Source organism: Cupressus sempervirens, chromosome 6 (genome assembly GCF_028749045.1).
Source record: "Cupressus sempervirens isolate cs-2001-9-10 chromosome 6, ASM2874904v1, whole genome shotgun sequence".
Classification (NCBI taxonomy): Eukaryota; Viridiplantae; Streptophyta; class Pinopsida; order Cupressales; family Cupressaceae; genus Cupressus; species Cupressus sempervirens.
The window spans coordinates 49,798,465-49,816,590 of record NC_143123.1 but is presented as its reverse complement, the minus strand read 5'-3'; the positions used below and the strand labels follow the sequence as shown (position 1 = coordinate 49,816,590).

General features: G+C 35.8%; 1 protein-coding gene across 2 annotated transcripts in view; it reads left to right on the top strand.

The window, feature by feature from the left end:
* LOC149551073 (lipid droplet phospholipase 1-like) overlaps nt 1-18,126 on the top strand; it is a 78,422-nt gene that overhangs the window by 6,174 nt on the left and 54,122 nt on the right. Inside the window, exon 2 of one of the 2 annotated variants that reach the window (XM_089786654.1) lies at nt 17,757-17,824. In XM_089786654.1, the coding sequence (XP_089642780.1) occupies nt 17,757-17,824 (68 nt within the window). The remainder of the gene's footprint in view (nt 1-17,756; nt 17,825-18,126) is intronic. The other variant, XM_089786655.1, reaches the window with a different exon arrangement.

Below are 18,126 nucleotides of genomic sequence, written 5' to 3'. Positions count from 1 at the left end.
GGAAGCAAGGCAGAACATCGATAAACATCATCAATTAACAGCAAACAGGACTAAATCAAAACCTACTATATATTGGAAGGCAGGGACATCCTTATTATTATGGTGTGCATGAAGATATGTCTAAATATGTATGCATGATATATGTAGCAATATAGTTTATAGGTCTTTAAATATTAATATAAGCACATAACATTATGTATATACTGGATACAAGTAGTAACATAGATCTTCAAATAGCAACAATCAATCATGGCAAGGTGAGGAAGAGAGTACAAGGAGGGGAAGCGGCTATACCATACCTCACTAGGTAGATTGCCTTTTATGAGATGGCGGAAGGCCACATGAGGCCAAGAGGGATGGTATATCTGCTCTTGGGCCTAGGATAGAGGATCTCTTGGGAACATTATTGTTTTTTTCCCCCATCTCCACATAGAGTGATTCTTGGGATGGAATAAAAGGAGTCTCAATTGTAGAAGAGTTAATAAGGGTACATGATGAAGGGGAACAGTTACAGGATTTCTCTAGGTATATCACCTCATATGAGATGGTGGAAGGCCACATGAGGCCAAGATGGACGGTATATCCACTCTTGGGTCTATAGTAAAGGTTCTCTTGGGCACCCTATCATGTCTGTTATGTGTGAACCCTAATAACAAATTATATATGCTATATGGTTAAAATGATTATGAATTTATAAGATATGAATTGTATCTTCAATACTTGTCTTCAAGAGCACACGATTATACTGGGTGGGTGAATCAATATAATGACAACTTTGCCAATTTAAAACTTTTATCCAAACTATAACTTTGAATGCTGAAATAAACAATTATGCATATGAACACAATAACACAATGATTTACGTGGAAACCCAATGCGGGAGAAAACCATGACAAATAAATGCTTTCTTATATAAATTGTTCTTTTTACAATGTTTTGTAGGCTTTGACCAACTGGAGGCTTCAACCCCTACATTTATGAGCACCAACTCATTGGAAGCTGCAACTTTCACACTTCGTAGACTCATTGGAAGCTCCAACTTTCACACTTCGTAGGCTCCGACCTACTGGAAGCACCAACCCCCACTGCCGTCTTCGTGAGCAACCAACCCATTGCACACAAACTTCTTTTCCACCTTGACAATGTTGCTTTCACAACTAATGATGAACACTTTTTAGCACTACTTCTTCTCTTCAAACTGATGTATATCTTCTTTAAACCCACATTACATCTGAGAAATACCCTTCTTTATAATGTCTTCAATGAAGTAGCAATCCTCTTTATTTATCTCTTCTAAATATTGTTATATTAATATATAATAGATTAAAAATATATATAATTATATATTATTTTAATCTTCAGACATTCCTTATACTTGCACTCTTTTCTATTTACCAATCTGCCATTTTCTTATTTCCATGTCCTTATCTTCTTATATATTTTATATCTTTATCTCATACAAACATATCTGCTCTTCTTCTTATTATCCACTGCAGACTTTTTCTTTATTCATTATTCTTCTATTATTTATATCCACTCCTTTGAAGCAAGTGACTTTTCAAATTAAATACTTACTCTTTTTCATAAATAATACCTTTTTAGTTACATTAAATCATATTAACGTAATTTCAGATTTTTTTCATCAATTGATTTTGATTGATGGAAATGAGGAACTCGATATATTAATATTCTCAAGATTTATTGGGTTCCATGTTTTGTGAGATGATTCCAATTCTTGGTATGCTGAGACCATTATATCACTGCCTAATCTATCGATGGATTCAATTAAGTAAACAACCTCGCCATTCATTTTCAAACTGCTGTTCAAATATATCCAACTGATAATATATTTGAATATATCGAATAAGGCAAAACCAATAATCATTGATTTTTCTTTAGTAATTTATTGTATTGAGTAGATTATTGTTGCCGGATAGAATTGTCATCTAAATATTCAAAGTCGCTGCATATTGTATTTGCCAAACACACCATCTTTGCTATTTCAACCATAGTCGTTCTTTTCTAACTGATGATGACTGAGTATTGTCACTGCTTTATCATATGTTATGTTGTCCACGATTGCCATGTATAATCTGTGTATCATTGGACCATTTAATGCTTTTTTCCTTCAATATATATTGCCTGTTGTATTATGTCTGACATGGCAAACATGTCATCAAATTCTACAGGAAAGTTTCTCCATAATTTATCTCTGACAATCTGTGTTTGACTTCAGGCACTAATAATGCTCATTCACTACTGCATCCTATACAATATCGTTATTGTTGCTGGAATTCAGATTTTTTTCATCAATTGATTTTGATTGAGGAAATGCGGAACTCGATATTTTAATATTCTCAAGATTTATTGAGTTCCATGTTTTGTGAGATGACTTCAATTCTTGTTATGCTGAGACCATTATATCACTGCCTAATCTATCGATGTATTTGATTAAGTCAACAACCTCGCCATTCATTTTCGAACTGCTGTTCAAATATATCAAACTGATTATATATTCGAATATATCGAATAAGGCAAAACCAATAATCATTGATTTTTCTTCAGTAATTTATTGTATTGAGTAGATTATTGTTGCCGCATAGAATTGTCATCTAAATATTCAAAGTCGCTGCATATTGTATTTGCCAAACACACCATCTTTGCTATTTCAACCATAGTCGTTCTTTTCTAACTGATGATGACTGAGTATTGTCGCTGCTTTATTATATGTTATGTTGTCCATGATTGCCGTGTATAATCTGTGTATCATTGGACAATTTAATGCTTTTTTCCTTCAATATATATTGCCTGTTGTATTATGTCCGACATCGCAAACATGTCATCAAATTCTACAGGAAAGTTTCTCCATAATTTATTGCTGACAATCTGTGTTTGACTTCAGGCACTAATAATGCTCATTCACTGCTGCATACTATATAATATTGTTGTTGTTGCTGGAAACACCCCTTACATCTTTTATAAACACAGATTGCATGTTCGCCATCTTTTATGGAGAGTCTTCACTTATATTTCCATCGCTGCATTTACATAAATTAATATTATCAATCAATGATTTCCACTTTTAATAGTGACATGGTATATATATAAATGTTTCACATGTTTGACTGCCATGTCATCGTTGAAGTTCTGACTGCTATATCAAGTGTGCATAGAGTTTTGTTTTCAGTTTATACCAAGCTGCTCCTGACACCTTCTGTACATATTTTGACTTTACAAATGAAAGATGCTATTACTATTTGACCAAGTATATCATCGTTGTCTTCAGAACTTTGATCATTGCTAAGAAATTAATTGCTGACGTGGTTACATTCTATCTGGTCTTTCATTTTCAATGTTAGATTTTATGATCAATTTAATATACACACTATTGTTTTGGGATCAATCACAGGTGACCTTGTCTTTTAGCATCTTCTGTTATGTATTTGCTTAACATGTCATGTTTGCCTCGCTTGATATATATAGATGTCTGCTATCGAAAATTCTGAAGGCACCATACTTGTTTTTCATTCTGGAGTTGACTTTCTCCAATATATTTTGACATTCCATATTGATGGGATATTGCAGTGTGAATTATACCATTCAATCTTGTGCATACCTTTGATCGATATTTGCTTGTATTTGAATAGACTATAGCCATCATATTCAGCTTGCTTACTGTATACATTCTTCACCACCTCCAACATAATTATCAGTGTCAACTTGTTTCTTATGATATCCAACTAATGCTCTGCTGTATATATAGTATATACATATCGTTATGATGCTATCTGATGCTCACTATACAGATATATTGCTGCTATATGGTGTTCATGATAACTCCACATATTTGTTCCCTCTTAATGTTTTTCCCGTTTACTACTAAACTTCAATCTTTCTTCTATATAATATGATCTTGTATATATCCAAGACTATCTTCAAACATGTCTTTACCAGTTCCTTTGACATTGATGATGTTAATGTCTTGTCCATCTTGAAACTCTTTGACATCAATGATAATTTCTTTATGTACCTTTGACATCGATGACAATAATTCCATCATGTCTAACATGATTGCAGAATCTCAACAAGATTTTATCTTGCTCTACATCCTTTCAGTTAAAGTTATATCTCTAATTGTATTATGCTCCCTATGTATTTGAATTTGTGATTCTAGGGTAAATGTAAGGGTAATCTAGAAAGGGGACATTACATAGCATCACAATCACTAGAAGTAGATGATCCTACGATTTCACAACATATTGCTCTACATCCTTTCAGTTAAAGTTATATCTCTAATTGTATTATGTTCATTTGAATTTGTGATTCTAGGCAAAATTAAAAGGTAATCTAGAAAGGGGACATTACATAAAATCACAATCACCAGAAGTAGATGATTCTACAATTTTTGCAACATATTTGTCCACTGCTTGATCACTTTTTTGTTTCTTGCAAGCCTAATTGGATGTTTTAATTTCCAATGACTTGCAAACTTTGCACAAGCATAATAAATTCTCTTGAACTCTGGTTCTTTCTACTTATCAAGTTGCTATGAATATCTAACATTTTCTATGTTCTACTTATATATGTCCTTTCAGTCTTTTAGTTCTTCTCATTCTTCTTCTACAATTTTGATTTCTTCAATGTAGACACATGGGCTTGTGGGTACTGTTGATGTCAGTTTTGTACTACTACGTAACATATTAGCAATTGAATACTTGATACGGAGTATCAAACACACATTCTTCTCTTCAAAATTTAATACTCATGAAGACATGAGAATAACTCCAATTGTCCTTATACCTGTGGATACTAACTTAGTGATCGATGTGATTTGTTGGTAATCATGTAGGCGGGCTTACGTTATTCATTCGAAGATAACTTGGTGGTACTTCGCTTGCTCAACTTGTTCTTTTCTCCTCGATCACTTTCACTTTCAACTACTCCTACCGCTAAATGCTTATTGCTCTACTACTCCTATGGATGGAGAAATTAGGAAATAGATAGGGATCTAACAAAATGAAAGCTTGCCAGCGGCGCTACCTCCATTGGTGCGATGATTCTAAGGGATACTCTTAGGATTTTCACACTAACACCTATCTTCCAACCCAACTTGAAGTACAAGCAGAAAGATGATATGCAAGTAGAACTTAGGAGCGACTAGACTAGATTACCACACAAGGCTTCCTAACAAGCCGCTAGGATGCTAGTGGCCTAGTATATAGGTCCCTATCAAACATTCACTAACATCACCATACAATTAGCCATCTACTTCTACTCTAACAACATGAAATGGAATCCTACTTCAATTTGAGAGATGAGAAGAACCATGCAGTACACCAAAATGATCATGTATATCCACCATGCAAGCCACAACAATGAATAGAGAACAATTTTGATAGTATTTTGGCAACAATTCTCCAACATAACTCTCTCACAAATGACAGCAAAATGGCCTTATATAGAGGCTCCAAATTACAATGAATGGCTGAGATTAAGAGGCAAAATCAAGGGCCAAGATTATATCTTACAAACCCTAATTAGGGTTACCATTATTCAACCAATTACATGAGGGCACCAACTTTGTGGACCAATGAGAAAATTACAATAATTTGTCAACCAATGAGAACATAGGACACTCGGCATGATTTGATTGCATGCACATGAAAGTGCCACCTCATCAACCTTATCTTATAAATTTATTCAATCCTTGAGATAAGGTGAAGCCTTGGATGCTTGAGCTTGTCCTTAGAAACTTTCTCATCACCACTTGAACTTGCTCGTACTTGATGTTCTGACCCTGAAAGGATGAGGTCTTCATGAACATGGGGTAATCTTGCCTTGGCCACTACCTTGAAATGGAACTTAACCTCCCCTATTATCCTTACCTTCCTTAACCTTCTTGGTCTTCCAACCTTCCCATTCGAATCCAACCAAGCTAGCTTGCACGAATAGCCAAGCCTTGCCTAGCCTCAAATATTTTCAAATCTCTTCTACTAATCCGCTCTTTCTTGAAATTGCAGGGCTTCTTGAATCTCGATCTTCAATCAAATTCACCCTTCACCCGATTTCATTCTTCACCAAAGCTCGCACTTCAACCTTTGCCAGCTTGCAATCAAATAGAAGGGCTAGGACCCCATGTGGAATTGCTTCTAGTTTTGCACTGTCCTAAGTTGTAATTCTAGATTTTCACTTATAATTCAAGCCTAATCAAATTTGCCCTTTCCATTTACAATTTCATCAATAAAGTAGTACATCCAATTCTCGAATTGCATACCTTGTGAGACGCCCATGACTTGGTTGAGCAACACAATGAGGTCGCCATACTCTGATTTGAAGTCTGATCGGATGAACCTTGATGCTTGGATGATCCGGTGACTCCCATCTTTCCTTCGTGTAGCCAATCCTGCTTTTGTAGATCTTTGCCATGGGGAATTGTTTTTTCTTCAGTTTGTCCTTTACTTGTATCATGTTCACTGTACTGATATTGGTATCGGTAATTCACCTAATTTTTGAGAAGAAGGTGGTTTTGGACATCATATCCTCTTTGTCTTTCTTAGTATTTGTTCCCTTAGGGTTCTTGCTTGCACTAACATCTACCATCCTAAACACTTATTTCTGCCCCTTTTTTCTAAGTGATATGGACTACTCTTATCGATCTCCAACCTTCTTTCTATCAATGGATTCTAACTTATTTTTGCCTCGCCAAGTCCTATCACTACACTTATCAATCTCCAATCTTCAATTTAGGGGTGGGAGTACCACTTATTTCTGCCCCTTTGTTACCTTAGGATGGACTACACTTATATCTCCCAACTTCATTCCTAGGGTGGACTAGCTTATTTCTGCCTCGCCAAATGTCCTATCATGGATTCTACACTTATCTCTCCAATCTTCAACCTATAGATGGGATGATGAAGTGGTGGATGATGAATGCAAGAAGAACCAAGAGAAACAAAACCAGACAAGAACAAGGAGTGAAATCCTCTTAAAGACCACCTTTCAACTCTAGAATGAATTGAATTCATCTTTACCAATAGCTGGGTCTTCTTTGAAGTTCGGATCAAACCTGAGAATTTCAAGCCCTTTGCAAATAATGATGCCCTAGCTGGAAAAATCAGAATTTTGTCCTCTTGATATTGCCCATGCATGTGCCAAAAAAATTAGAGTTCAATCACATATTTCCTTTACCAAATAATACTGTCCAGATCTGATGCAAAATCACAGCTCCTCGAGAAAATTAGACCTCCACAAAGTTTGGCTCCACAAAGTTTAGCTCCACAAATTTTGGCTAGGGCAAAAATCGTAGCTTTCTGCTTGTGGAATGAGAAATGAAGGGGGAAGCCTTCTTATACCCAACTCTACACACTCCTAGCTGGCCGACTAGCCCTGGGAGAGAGAAAATTTAATTAGTGCACAATTCTGGCCAAGATTAAATGCCAAGCTAAAAATTAATTTCGCCATAGTGAATTTTGCATTTTTAATTGCCGGTTAAGACCAAAATTGCAAAAATAAAATTAATAAAGCCTTCGAGATGCTAAACATTTTCATTTAATGACGTTTTAGTATTTAAAATATCATTTAAAATCAGATTTGGCAAGCCAAAATCGATTTTTTCAATTTTAATTTACCAATTTCTTTAAAGATTTTAAAATCTTCAAGGCAAATTTAACCTATTTAACACCAATTTTTGCAATTTAACCCAAAATTGATTTTGCAATGCAATTTTAATTTTTTAACCAAAATAAATCATTTCTCTGGAATCTAAAATCGATTTTCCTAATTCAATTTCACCATTACTAAATCAAAATTTTCACCAAAAAATTAAAATTTCCGAAACAATTAAATCTAAAAAAAGTTTGTTTTGAAAATGCTAAAGATTACATAATTACATCTAGTTTTCAAAATAAAACTGTCTAAGTCCAAAATTTTGTAAATTTATCTTGCCAAGTACAGTCCAAATTATCGAGAAAATGTTGTCTTTGGAATCTGTTCGGCCTAAGGATAAAATTACCAGTTCGTGAAAATCAAGCTAAGACCAGGTGAAAAATAAATGTAACCTCCTCCCTCTTGACCTGAAGGCGTCCAAGGCATAAAATTTTCTAAAATCAAAAATTTTCGAACAACTTCAAAAAATTATTGCCAAGGCAATCAAGAAAATGGGGGTCCCCAAAAATTTTGGGGCGATGGTGTGAAAACCTCACAACATCTAGCATCAACCCAAATAAATGTTCCTGAACATTTCAAGAAATAAGTAACTTAGAACAAAGAATCTTAGGACGACCTATCCGAAAATCTACTTAAGAACAAGCACTGAACAAGGGAAAGAACTCTCAAGTTGAACCCAAGCATCTTGACCATAAGTTACTTATGTGTGTGCGAATGATTTATTCCCCGCTCAACAAGAACTTGATATGTGCGAATGATTTATTCCCCGCTCAACAAGAACTTGATCATCTCTCAGATTCATTGAACTTAGCTATTGTAATATCCTTACTTCAAAAGTAACCTGGATAGAGCCCCACTGCCAGTCAAGCGTCTATAACCCCGATGGAGTTATCACTGTGGTACCACAATCATGGTTCTACCTGTAGTGATTATTTTTATAGCACTGCTAGAGATGATTGCACACCCCTAAACCAAATGTCATCTTTATTTTCACTTTGATACTGCTTTTTCTCTTTTCTCACGATATTTTTCTCTCTTTTTTTTTTTTTCAATCTTTTTGTTTGGGTTGCAGGCATTGAAGTTTGCGAAGGGTTTGGAAGACCATGGTGGCGTTGAAGCAGGTGTATGATTTTTACTAAGTCCAACTTCACTTCAAAACAACAAGAACTCAGAGCAATTAAGTGTGAGTAGAATGTTGTAACCATGTCAAAAGTAACTTAAAAACCTCTGTCGACTTCGACCCCAAATTTAGTACAAGTTCTACCATAGAACAACGACTAAGCACATCCTTAAATCTCTTAACCTTGTTAAATGTATTCAAGAAATGAACAAGACAGACTTCGTTTTGTCACCAAAATGTAAAATCTACACACCTCGCCCACGAGTGATAACATGGACCCCCTTTGCTCTTGCAAAGGCCCAAAGCCAAAATTGCTTTCCAACTGAGGGAAGCTAAAAAAATTTCAAGTCAAATGACTTGATGCAAATCAAACTCAAGCTCCCTCACAACACCTAAACTAAACAACTAAAAGAAATCTACTCTAACCAACTGAAAGGGAAACTTTAATCTACCCAACTGAAAGGAACTAAACTACTCTCTTGAACCAAATGGTCCAAGACAAACCTACCCTAACTATGTCTCTTGAACCAAATGGTCCAAGACAAACCTACCCTAACTATGTACAAGACCCTAAAGGGACAACACTAACTGATCTAATAAATAGATTGGATCTAACATAGTTTTTCAGGATGTTCAAAAGTAACAAGGTTTGGGTGATAGTTCTCAATCTCGCAAACTCATCCTTATACTCTAAAAAAAATTTGGTCACCTCAAACTCAACCTCAAGAAAATTATCATGCAAGATCAACAATTGAGGAAATTCATTGGACCATGATCCAACCACAAATAAGTTTTTTCTCCAAAATTTCCATAATCAAAATAACAACTTTTACAACTTTGAACATTAAGAGCTAGGAAAGAAACAACTTGGCATGGCTCAAATTCAAATGGAACTTGCAAATTTTCCATGGCCTTCGCAGGTCGAAGTTGGTGGTGGACCATCCCAATAGTATCAACACCAAACCCGTGAGTGATCGAGGCAGGGTCAGTCGTGAAGTCAAGGACTTGAAACATCCTTCTAAGGGGCTTGTCCTTGTGAAACATGAACCATGCATCCTTGTGAATCTCCTCAAGTGTATCCTCAAAAATCAAGGATTCCTTGATATTCTCCCCATCAAGCACCTCTCCAAATTGCTCGAACACAATATCCAATTGTAGCATCAACCCAAATTGTTCTTTGTTTTCCCTTTCTACGGGAGCAACTTGATCAACACTTAACAATCCTTGCATATCCTCACCAATAGGAGCTTTATCATTTGGCAGGTAATTTCCATTTGAACTCTCTTTAGGAACATCTTGCAATTCTTTATATAGACTCTCACCAAACATAGCACCTTTAAGACTAATAGGAGCACCATCATACATCTTTATGAGTTCCCCATCAACTTCCATTTTAAGTGGCAAAATTTCTGGAGTTCGAAGTTGATGGTGAATCATGACACTTGCAACAACTTGATCACCTTGAAAGGCTTTGGGTAATGACTTCTTTTGTATTTCTTCCATAGGATCTTCAAGCATCCCCCCAAAGAATGTAGTGGAGATAGCACCTTGTATTGGTTTATCAAAATTTTCCTCATATTTGAACTTTCTTATGATGTATCTTGTAATTCCTTGTTCAACTCCGCCACTTGATTATCTTCCTCTTTAAGGATATTTGAAACTTCATCCTTAAGAGTCACCCCTTGAATTATGCATGAAGGCTCACCAAAGATTTCCTTTTCATCCATTTTTGGATGTTTTACTTGTAGTTCTTTGCGTGCCTTCACATGTTGACCTTTGCCTACCATCCTTTCTCTCTCTTGGATAAATTCAATTGTTTCCTCGATTTTCTTGTCAACCTCTCCACCTCGTGATATAATGTGTGAAGGTTCATCCACTTGGTTATCTTGAACATTAGAATCAACCATATCATCTTGATATATCTTACCTTCTTCATTCTTTGGTGTCCAACTTAAAAGCTGAAAGAAATCCTTACCACCCCCATTGATATTTCCTCATACCAACCCAATTGAAACTTAACCAAGTCAATGGTGTCTTTGCAAGATGGGCAAGTAGATTTGGAATGTGAGAGACTGTGTACACTGCACCAAGAACTTCTTCCATATATGTTTTTTGGTTCCCTATTGATATCTTCTTCGAAAACAAGAAAATCTTCCTCCAAATTGACAAGGACCACATGCTCATGTACTTGTGAAAAAGAAAATTTTCCTCTTAATGCCAAGTCCACTCTCAAGAGAAACACCAAACAACCCAGCTCCTCATGATCCATAGTACCATGTATCCTACACTTCCCTAATGCTGCAAGTTGAGACAAATCCAATGGAGGTAACCTTTTGTTCAAATCAAACCAAATGGGAAGAATGTCCACCTACCTGTCCATTGAGAAACCTTTTTTTTTTTGAATTCTTTGATTTTTTTTGATTTTCTTTTGGATTTTCACTTTAAAAGAGATCTCTCATCTCAAATCTAGCTTTGAAAGCTCATTCCTTGTGAATCTCTGCTCTGAATTTCCAAGTTGATCTAAGAATGAAAGTCATCCACGACCCTCCTAGTGCTAGATAATGTTGATGTCGCGAGGAAGCAACAATGCTTCCAATTTTAAAGTTGTTCCAAGAATGAATTCCAATTCCAATTCTAGTGCCAGATAATGTTGATGTCAGTTTTGTACTACATAACATATTAGCAATTGAATACTTGATACGGAGTATCAAACACACAATTCCTCTCTTGAAAAGTTAATACTGATGAAGACATGAGAATAACTCCAATGTTCCTTACACCTGTGGATACTAACTCAATTATCGATGTGATTTGCTGGTAATCACGTAGGCAGGCTTACATTATTCATTCGAAGATAACTTGGTGGTACTTCGCTTGTTTGACTTGTTCTTTTCTCCTTGATCACTTTCACTTTCAACTACTCCTACCGCTAAATGCTTATTGTTCTACTACTACTCCTATGGATGGAGAAATTAGGAAATGGACGGGGATCTAACCAAATGAAAGCTTGCCAGCGGCACTACCTCCATCGGTGCGATGATTCTAAGGGATACTCTTAGGATTTTCACACTGACATCTATCTTCCAAGCCAACTTGAAGTACAAGCGGAAAGATGATGTGCAAGTAGAACTTAGGAGCGATTGGACTAGATTACCACACAAGGCTTCCTAACAAGCCACAAGGATGCTAGTGGCCTAGTATATAGGTCCCTATCAAACATCCACTAACATCACCATACAATTAGCCATCTACTTCTACTCTAACAACATGAAATGGAATCCTACTTTAATTTGAGAGATGAGAAGAACCATGCAGTACACCAAAATGATCATATATATCCACCATGCAAGCCACAACAATGAATAGAGAACAATTTTGATAGTATTTTGGCAACAATTCTTCAACATAACTCTCTCACAAATGAGAGCAAAATGGCCTTATCTAGAGGCTCCAAATTACAATGAATAGCCGAGATTAAGAGACAAAATCAAGGGCCAAGATTATATCTTACAAACCCTAATTAGGGTTACCATTATTCAACCAATTACATGAGGGCACCAAGTTTGTGGGCCGATGAGAAAATTACAATAATTTGTCAACCAGTGAGAACATAGGACATGACATGATTTGATTGCATGCACATGAAAGTGCCACCTCATCAACCTTATCTTATAAATTTATTCAATCCTTGAGATAAGGTGAAGCCTTGGATGCTTGAGCTTGTCCTTAGAAACTTTCTCATTACGACTCGAACTTGCTCGTACTTGATGTCCTGACCCTGAAAGGATGAGGTCTTCAAGCACTTGGGGTAATCTTGCCCTGGCCACTACCTTGAAATCGAACTTAACCTCCCCTATTATCCTTGACTTCCTTAACCTTCCTGGTCTTCCAACCTTCCCATTCGAATCCAACCAAGCTAGCTTGCACAAATAGCCAAGCCTTGCCTAGCCTCAAATATTTTCAAATCTCTTCTACTAATCCGCTCTTTCTTGAAATTGCGGGGCTTCTTGAATCTCAATCTTCAATCAAATTCGCCCTTCGCTCGATTTCATTCTTCACCAAAGCTCGCACTTCAACCTTTGCCAGCTTGCAATCAAATAGAAGGGCTAGGACCCCATGTGGAATTGCTTCTAGTTTTGCACTGTCCTAAGTTTTAATTCTAGATTTTCACTTATAATTCAAGCCCAATCAAATTTGCCCATTCCATTTACAATTTCATCAATAAAGTAATACATCCAATTCTCGAATTGCATACCTTGTGAGACACCCATGACTCAGTTGAGCAACACAATGAAGTCGCAATACTCTGATTTGAAGTCTGATTGGATGAACCTTGATGCTTGGATGATCTGGTGACTCCATCTTTCTTTCATGTAGTCAATCCTGCTTTTGTAGATCTTTGCCATGGGGAATTGTTCTTCCTTCAGTCTGTCCTTTACCTGTATCATGTTCATTGTACCTATATGGGTATCGGTAATTTGCCTCATTTTTGAGAAGAAGGTGGTTTTGGGCATCATATCCTCTTTGTCTTTCTTAGTATTTGTTCCCTTAGGGTTCTTGCTTGCACTAACATCTACCATCCTAAACGCTTATTTCTGCCCCTTCTTTCTAAGTGATATGGACTACTCTTATCAATCTCCAACCTTCTTTCTATCGATGAATTGTAATTTATTTCTGCCTCGCCAAGTCCTATCACTACACTTATCAATCTCCAATCTTCAACCTAGGGGTGGGAGTACCACTTATTTATGCCCCTTCGTTACCTTAGGATGGACTACACTTATATCTCCCAACTTCATTCCTAGTGTGGTCTAGCTTATTTTGCCCTCGCCAAATGTCCTATCATAGACTCTACACTTATCTCTCCAATCTTCAACCTATAGATGGGATGATGAAGTGGTGGACGATGAATGCAAGAACCAAGAGAAACAAAACTAGACAAAGTACAAGGAGCGAAATCCTCTTAAGGACCACCTTTCAACTCTAGAATGAATTGAATTCACCTTTACCAATAGTTGGGTCTTCTTTGAAGTTCAGATCAGACCTGAGAATTTCAAGCCCTTTGCAAATAATGATGCCCTAGTTGGAAAAATCAAAATTTTGTCCTTTTGAGATTGCCCATGCATGTGCCAAAAAAATCAGAGTTCAATCACATATTTCCTTTACCAAATAATACTGTCCATATCTGATGCAAAATCGCAGCTTTTCAAGAAAATCAGACCTCCACAAATTTCGGCTCCACAAATTTTGGCTAGGGTAAAAATCGCAGCTCTCTGATTGTGGAATGAGAAATGAAGGAAGGGGGAAGCCTTCTTATACCCAACTCTACACACTCCTAGCTGGCCGACTAGCTTTGGGAGAGAGAAAATTTAATTAGTGCACAAGTCTAGCCCAGATTAAATGCCAAGCTAAAAATTAATTTCGCCATAGTGAATTTTGCATTTTTAATTTTCGGTTAAGACCAAAATTGCAAAAATGAAATTAATAAAGCCTTGATGCTAAATATTTTCTTTTAATGATGTTTTAATAATTAAAATATCATTTAAAATCGGATTTGGCAAGCCAAAATCAAATTTTTCAATTTTAATTTACCAATTTCTTTAAAGATTTTAAAATCTTCAAGGCAAATTTAACCTATTTAACACCAATTTTTGCAATTTAATCCAAAATCGATTTTACAATGTAATTTTAATTTTTTAACCAAAATAAATCATTTCTCTAGAATCTAAAATTGATTTTCCTAATTCAATTTCACCATTACAAAATCAATTTTTTCACCAAAAAATTGAAAATTTCCGAAACAATTAAAGTAAAAAAAAATTGTTTTGAAAATGCTAGAGATTACATAATTACATCCAGTTTTCAAAATAAAACTTAGTCCAAAATTTTGTAAATTTATCCTGCCAAGTATAGTCCAAATTATCGAGAAAATGTTGTCTTTGGAATCTGTTCGGCCTAAGGATAAAATTACCGGTTCTGGAAAATCGAGCTAAGACCAGGGGAAAAATAAATGTAACCTCCTCCCTCTTGACCCGAAGGTGTCCAAGGTGTAAAATTTTCCAAAATCGGAAATTTTTAGATAACTTCAAAAGATTATTGCTAAGGCGATCAAGAAAATGGGGGTCGCCAAAATTTTTGGGGCGATGGTGTGAAAACCTCACAACAGGTACGATGAACCAAGTAGATCCGCCCATTTCAACTATTGTTCAAGGATTTTGAGATACACTAGTGATATGTTTTTCATTTTATTAGCACCTTGCATGATAGTTTAGAAGTTACCATGTGGTGCACAGGGTGTACATCTACTTGTAATCCTCCCAAGAAACTTCTTCTAGAGCTGCAATGTTGGGGCTATATTCTTCCAATTTATTCCAATAACGAGGATGTGTGTACATTCTCAACCTTGAGACTATCTAGACCATAGGCAAAGTCACCAATTGATTGGTGTCACCTACGGAGTTGGAGTGCCACTTAATGAGATGCATCTTAATGGGAGCAATGGCTACAAGAACATTTATCTAGATGTTTGACAACTCAAACCATGCTAGTACTGCAACTGTCAATGTTGTTGCTTTCAAATCATCTTAGGTTCAAATCCTTGAGAACTTCTCCTGTATGTTGTGTTTTGTCATCATTTTTTGCTTTTCAAGTCTTAGCAGTATTGTGGAATTGAGCATCTCAAGTTGGAGGAATGAAATTCTCAAAGTAGAAGTTTGATAAAAACTACAGCCCAAGGGTCCAACTGACTGCGCAAAAAATATTTCAAGGCAAAATTTCAATACAATTCATAGGTTTGTTGATGTTCTTTGAAGTAGACACCAAACACTGTTGGTTTTCAAAAAACAAATCACTGTATTGAGATGTTCACTAGGGTGTAGTAGTCTCTCCCCACCGCACCCCCCGCGGCCCCCGCCCCCCCCGCCCTCTCCACTTTCTCTCATATCTCTTCGTTACTCTTTTTAAAGTGTCACTCCTTTGACAAGATTATAAATGTTTTTGTTGTTTCTGTGATTGTGATGCTTGTAGGTTCTCAGCATGTAGGTTGCAATTATCATTTTAACAACATAGAAGGATGTTAGTTTCTGTTAAAGTGAATTCCATATCCATACATAGAATGTAAATAGATACATTGGTGAGTAGAATAAATTCTGAGAGTAAAAGTTTGATAAAAACTACAGCCCAAGGGTCCAATTGACTGTGCAAAAAATATTTCAAGGCAAAATTTCAACACAATTCATAGGTTTGTTGATGTTCTTTGAAGTAGACACACACCTAACCAAACACTGTTGGTTTTCAAAATACAAATCGCTGTATTGAGATGTTCACTAGGGCGTAGTAGTCTCTTCCCCCACCACACCCCCCCCGTCCTCTCCACTTTCTCTCATTATCTCTTCCTTACTCTTTTTAAAGTGTCACTCCTTTGACAAGATTATGAATGTTTTTGTTGTTTCTGTGACTGTGATGCTTGTAGGTTCTCAGCATGTAGGTTGCAATTATCATTTTAACAACATAGAAGGATGTTAGTTTCTGTTAAAGTGAATTCCATATCCATACATAGAATGTAAATAGATACATTGGTGAGTAGAATAAATTCTGAGAGTAAAAGTTTGATAAAAACCACAGCCCAAGGGTCCAATTGACTGTGCAAAAAATATTTCAAGGCAAAATTTCAACACAATTCATAGGTTTGTTGATGTTCTTTGAAGTAGACACACACCTAACCAAACACTGTTGGTTTTCAAAATACAAATCGCTGTATTGAGATGTTCACTAGGGCATAGTAGTCTCTTCCCCCACCACACTCCCCCCCCCCCCCCCCCCCCCCGTCCTCTCCACTTTCTCTCATTATCTCTTCCTTACTCTTTTTAAAGTGTCACTCCTTTGACAAGATTATGAATGTTTTTGTTGTTTCTGTGACTGTGATGCTTGTAGTTTCTCAGCATGTAGGTTGCAATTATCATTTTAACAACATAGAAGGACGTTAGTTTCTGTTAAAGTGAATTCCATATCCATACATAGAATGTAAATAGATACATTAGTGAGTAGAATATGTAAATACAAGTATTTGGATTATATTGAACAGAGTAACAGAATCTGCAAGATTACCTTGGATGTTAGAGAAGGAAATACAGCAAGCCAAAATAAATCACTAATAGTATTGAGTGCTTAGGTTCTGTGCATTCTCTGACATCAACTCCCTGTTAAGTTTTGCACCTAGCAAAAGAGACATTTTAACCCAATATTATAATTTTGCAATCAAATGATATGTATTGGATATGTTGGCAATGTTTATCAGAGTGACTATGAATAAATATGAGCATGAACTCCACTGCCAACTTCTTCTAGACCTTGAACATCTAGAGAGGTCTAGTTGACATAACTTTGGTTCTGAGGAATTATATTATTGATTTTTTTTGCGTCTATGTTTTGTTTCATTCATTTTTAGTTGCTTCATGATTTTGAAATTTCTTTATGGAGTTGCATGCCATTTTATGGGGAATGCAGCTGGCATTCCCATTGGGTAGTTTGACCAAAGTGATCTTTTCAGTGCCACAACCATTTTTGACTGCTAGTAGACATTTGTATTTAAATACATAAAACAATAGCATAGTTACGTGCAAACTGATATAAGCTATTCTCATTTACATTTTCTCTTCAGAGAACATACACTCTTTAGTGGTTTGCGAAAAGTTATACTAAAAACTGTTAAGTCAATTGTCACAGTAAAGCAGTTTGCAGGTGGTAATATAATTCAATTTTAATATCAAATATAATTGACTGCAAAGGCAAATGGAATTATTCTAACCTATTTGGCCTAAAACTTTGTAGAGAACTTTTATTTGATACATGCATGGTGACATTTGATTCTATGTCAGTGTATTTCCCTTCTTAGTAATTTCTATTTATTTTGGCAGTAGTTTCTTTCTCATTTGACATCTGAAGAATGATGATTAGAATCATTTGCATACAGTGCAGACAATTGGAAGTTTGCCGCAGATCAATTCATTAAGAAGTTTCCTGACAATGTAATTGTACACTGTAAGAGTTTTCGCTGCTTTCAGTTTTGACTCTTATTTGTGATATATATAGTTTTCATAGATTGCTACTTTCTTTAATCATCTGTACTTAGGACTTGTTGAATATATGTTCTACTTATTGACAGATTAATTTGATGACATAAATTAGTTAAGTTTATTACACAAATCTTATTATGTATTCTAGAAAGCACACATGAAAGCTAACAAGAAGCTTTACAAGGTTGAATATATATCCTATCACTACAAAAATAAATGCACAAGGTTAATAAAGGAATCCATAGACCTAATGGTGTTTTAGAACTT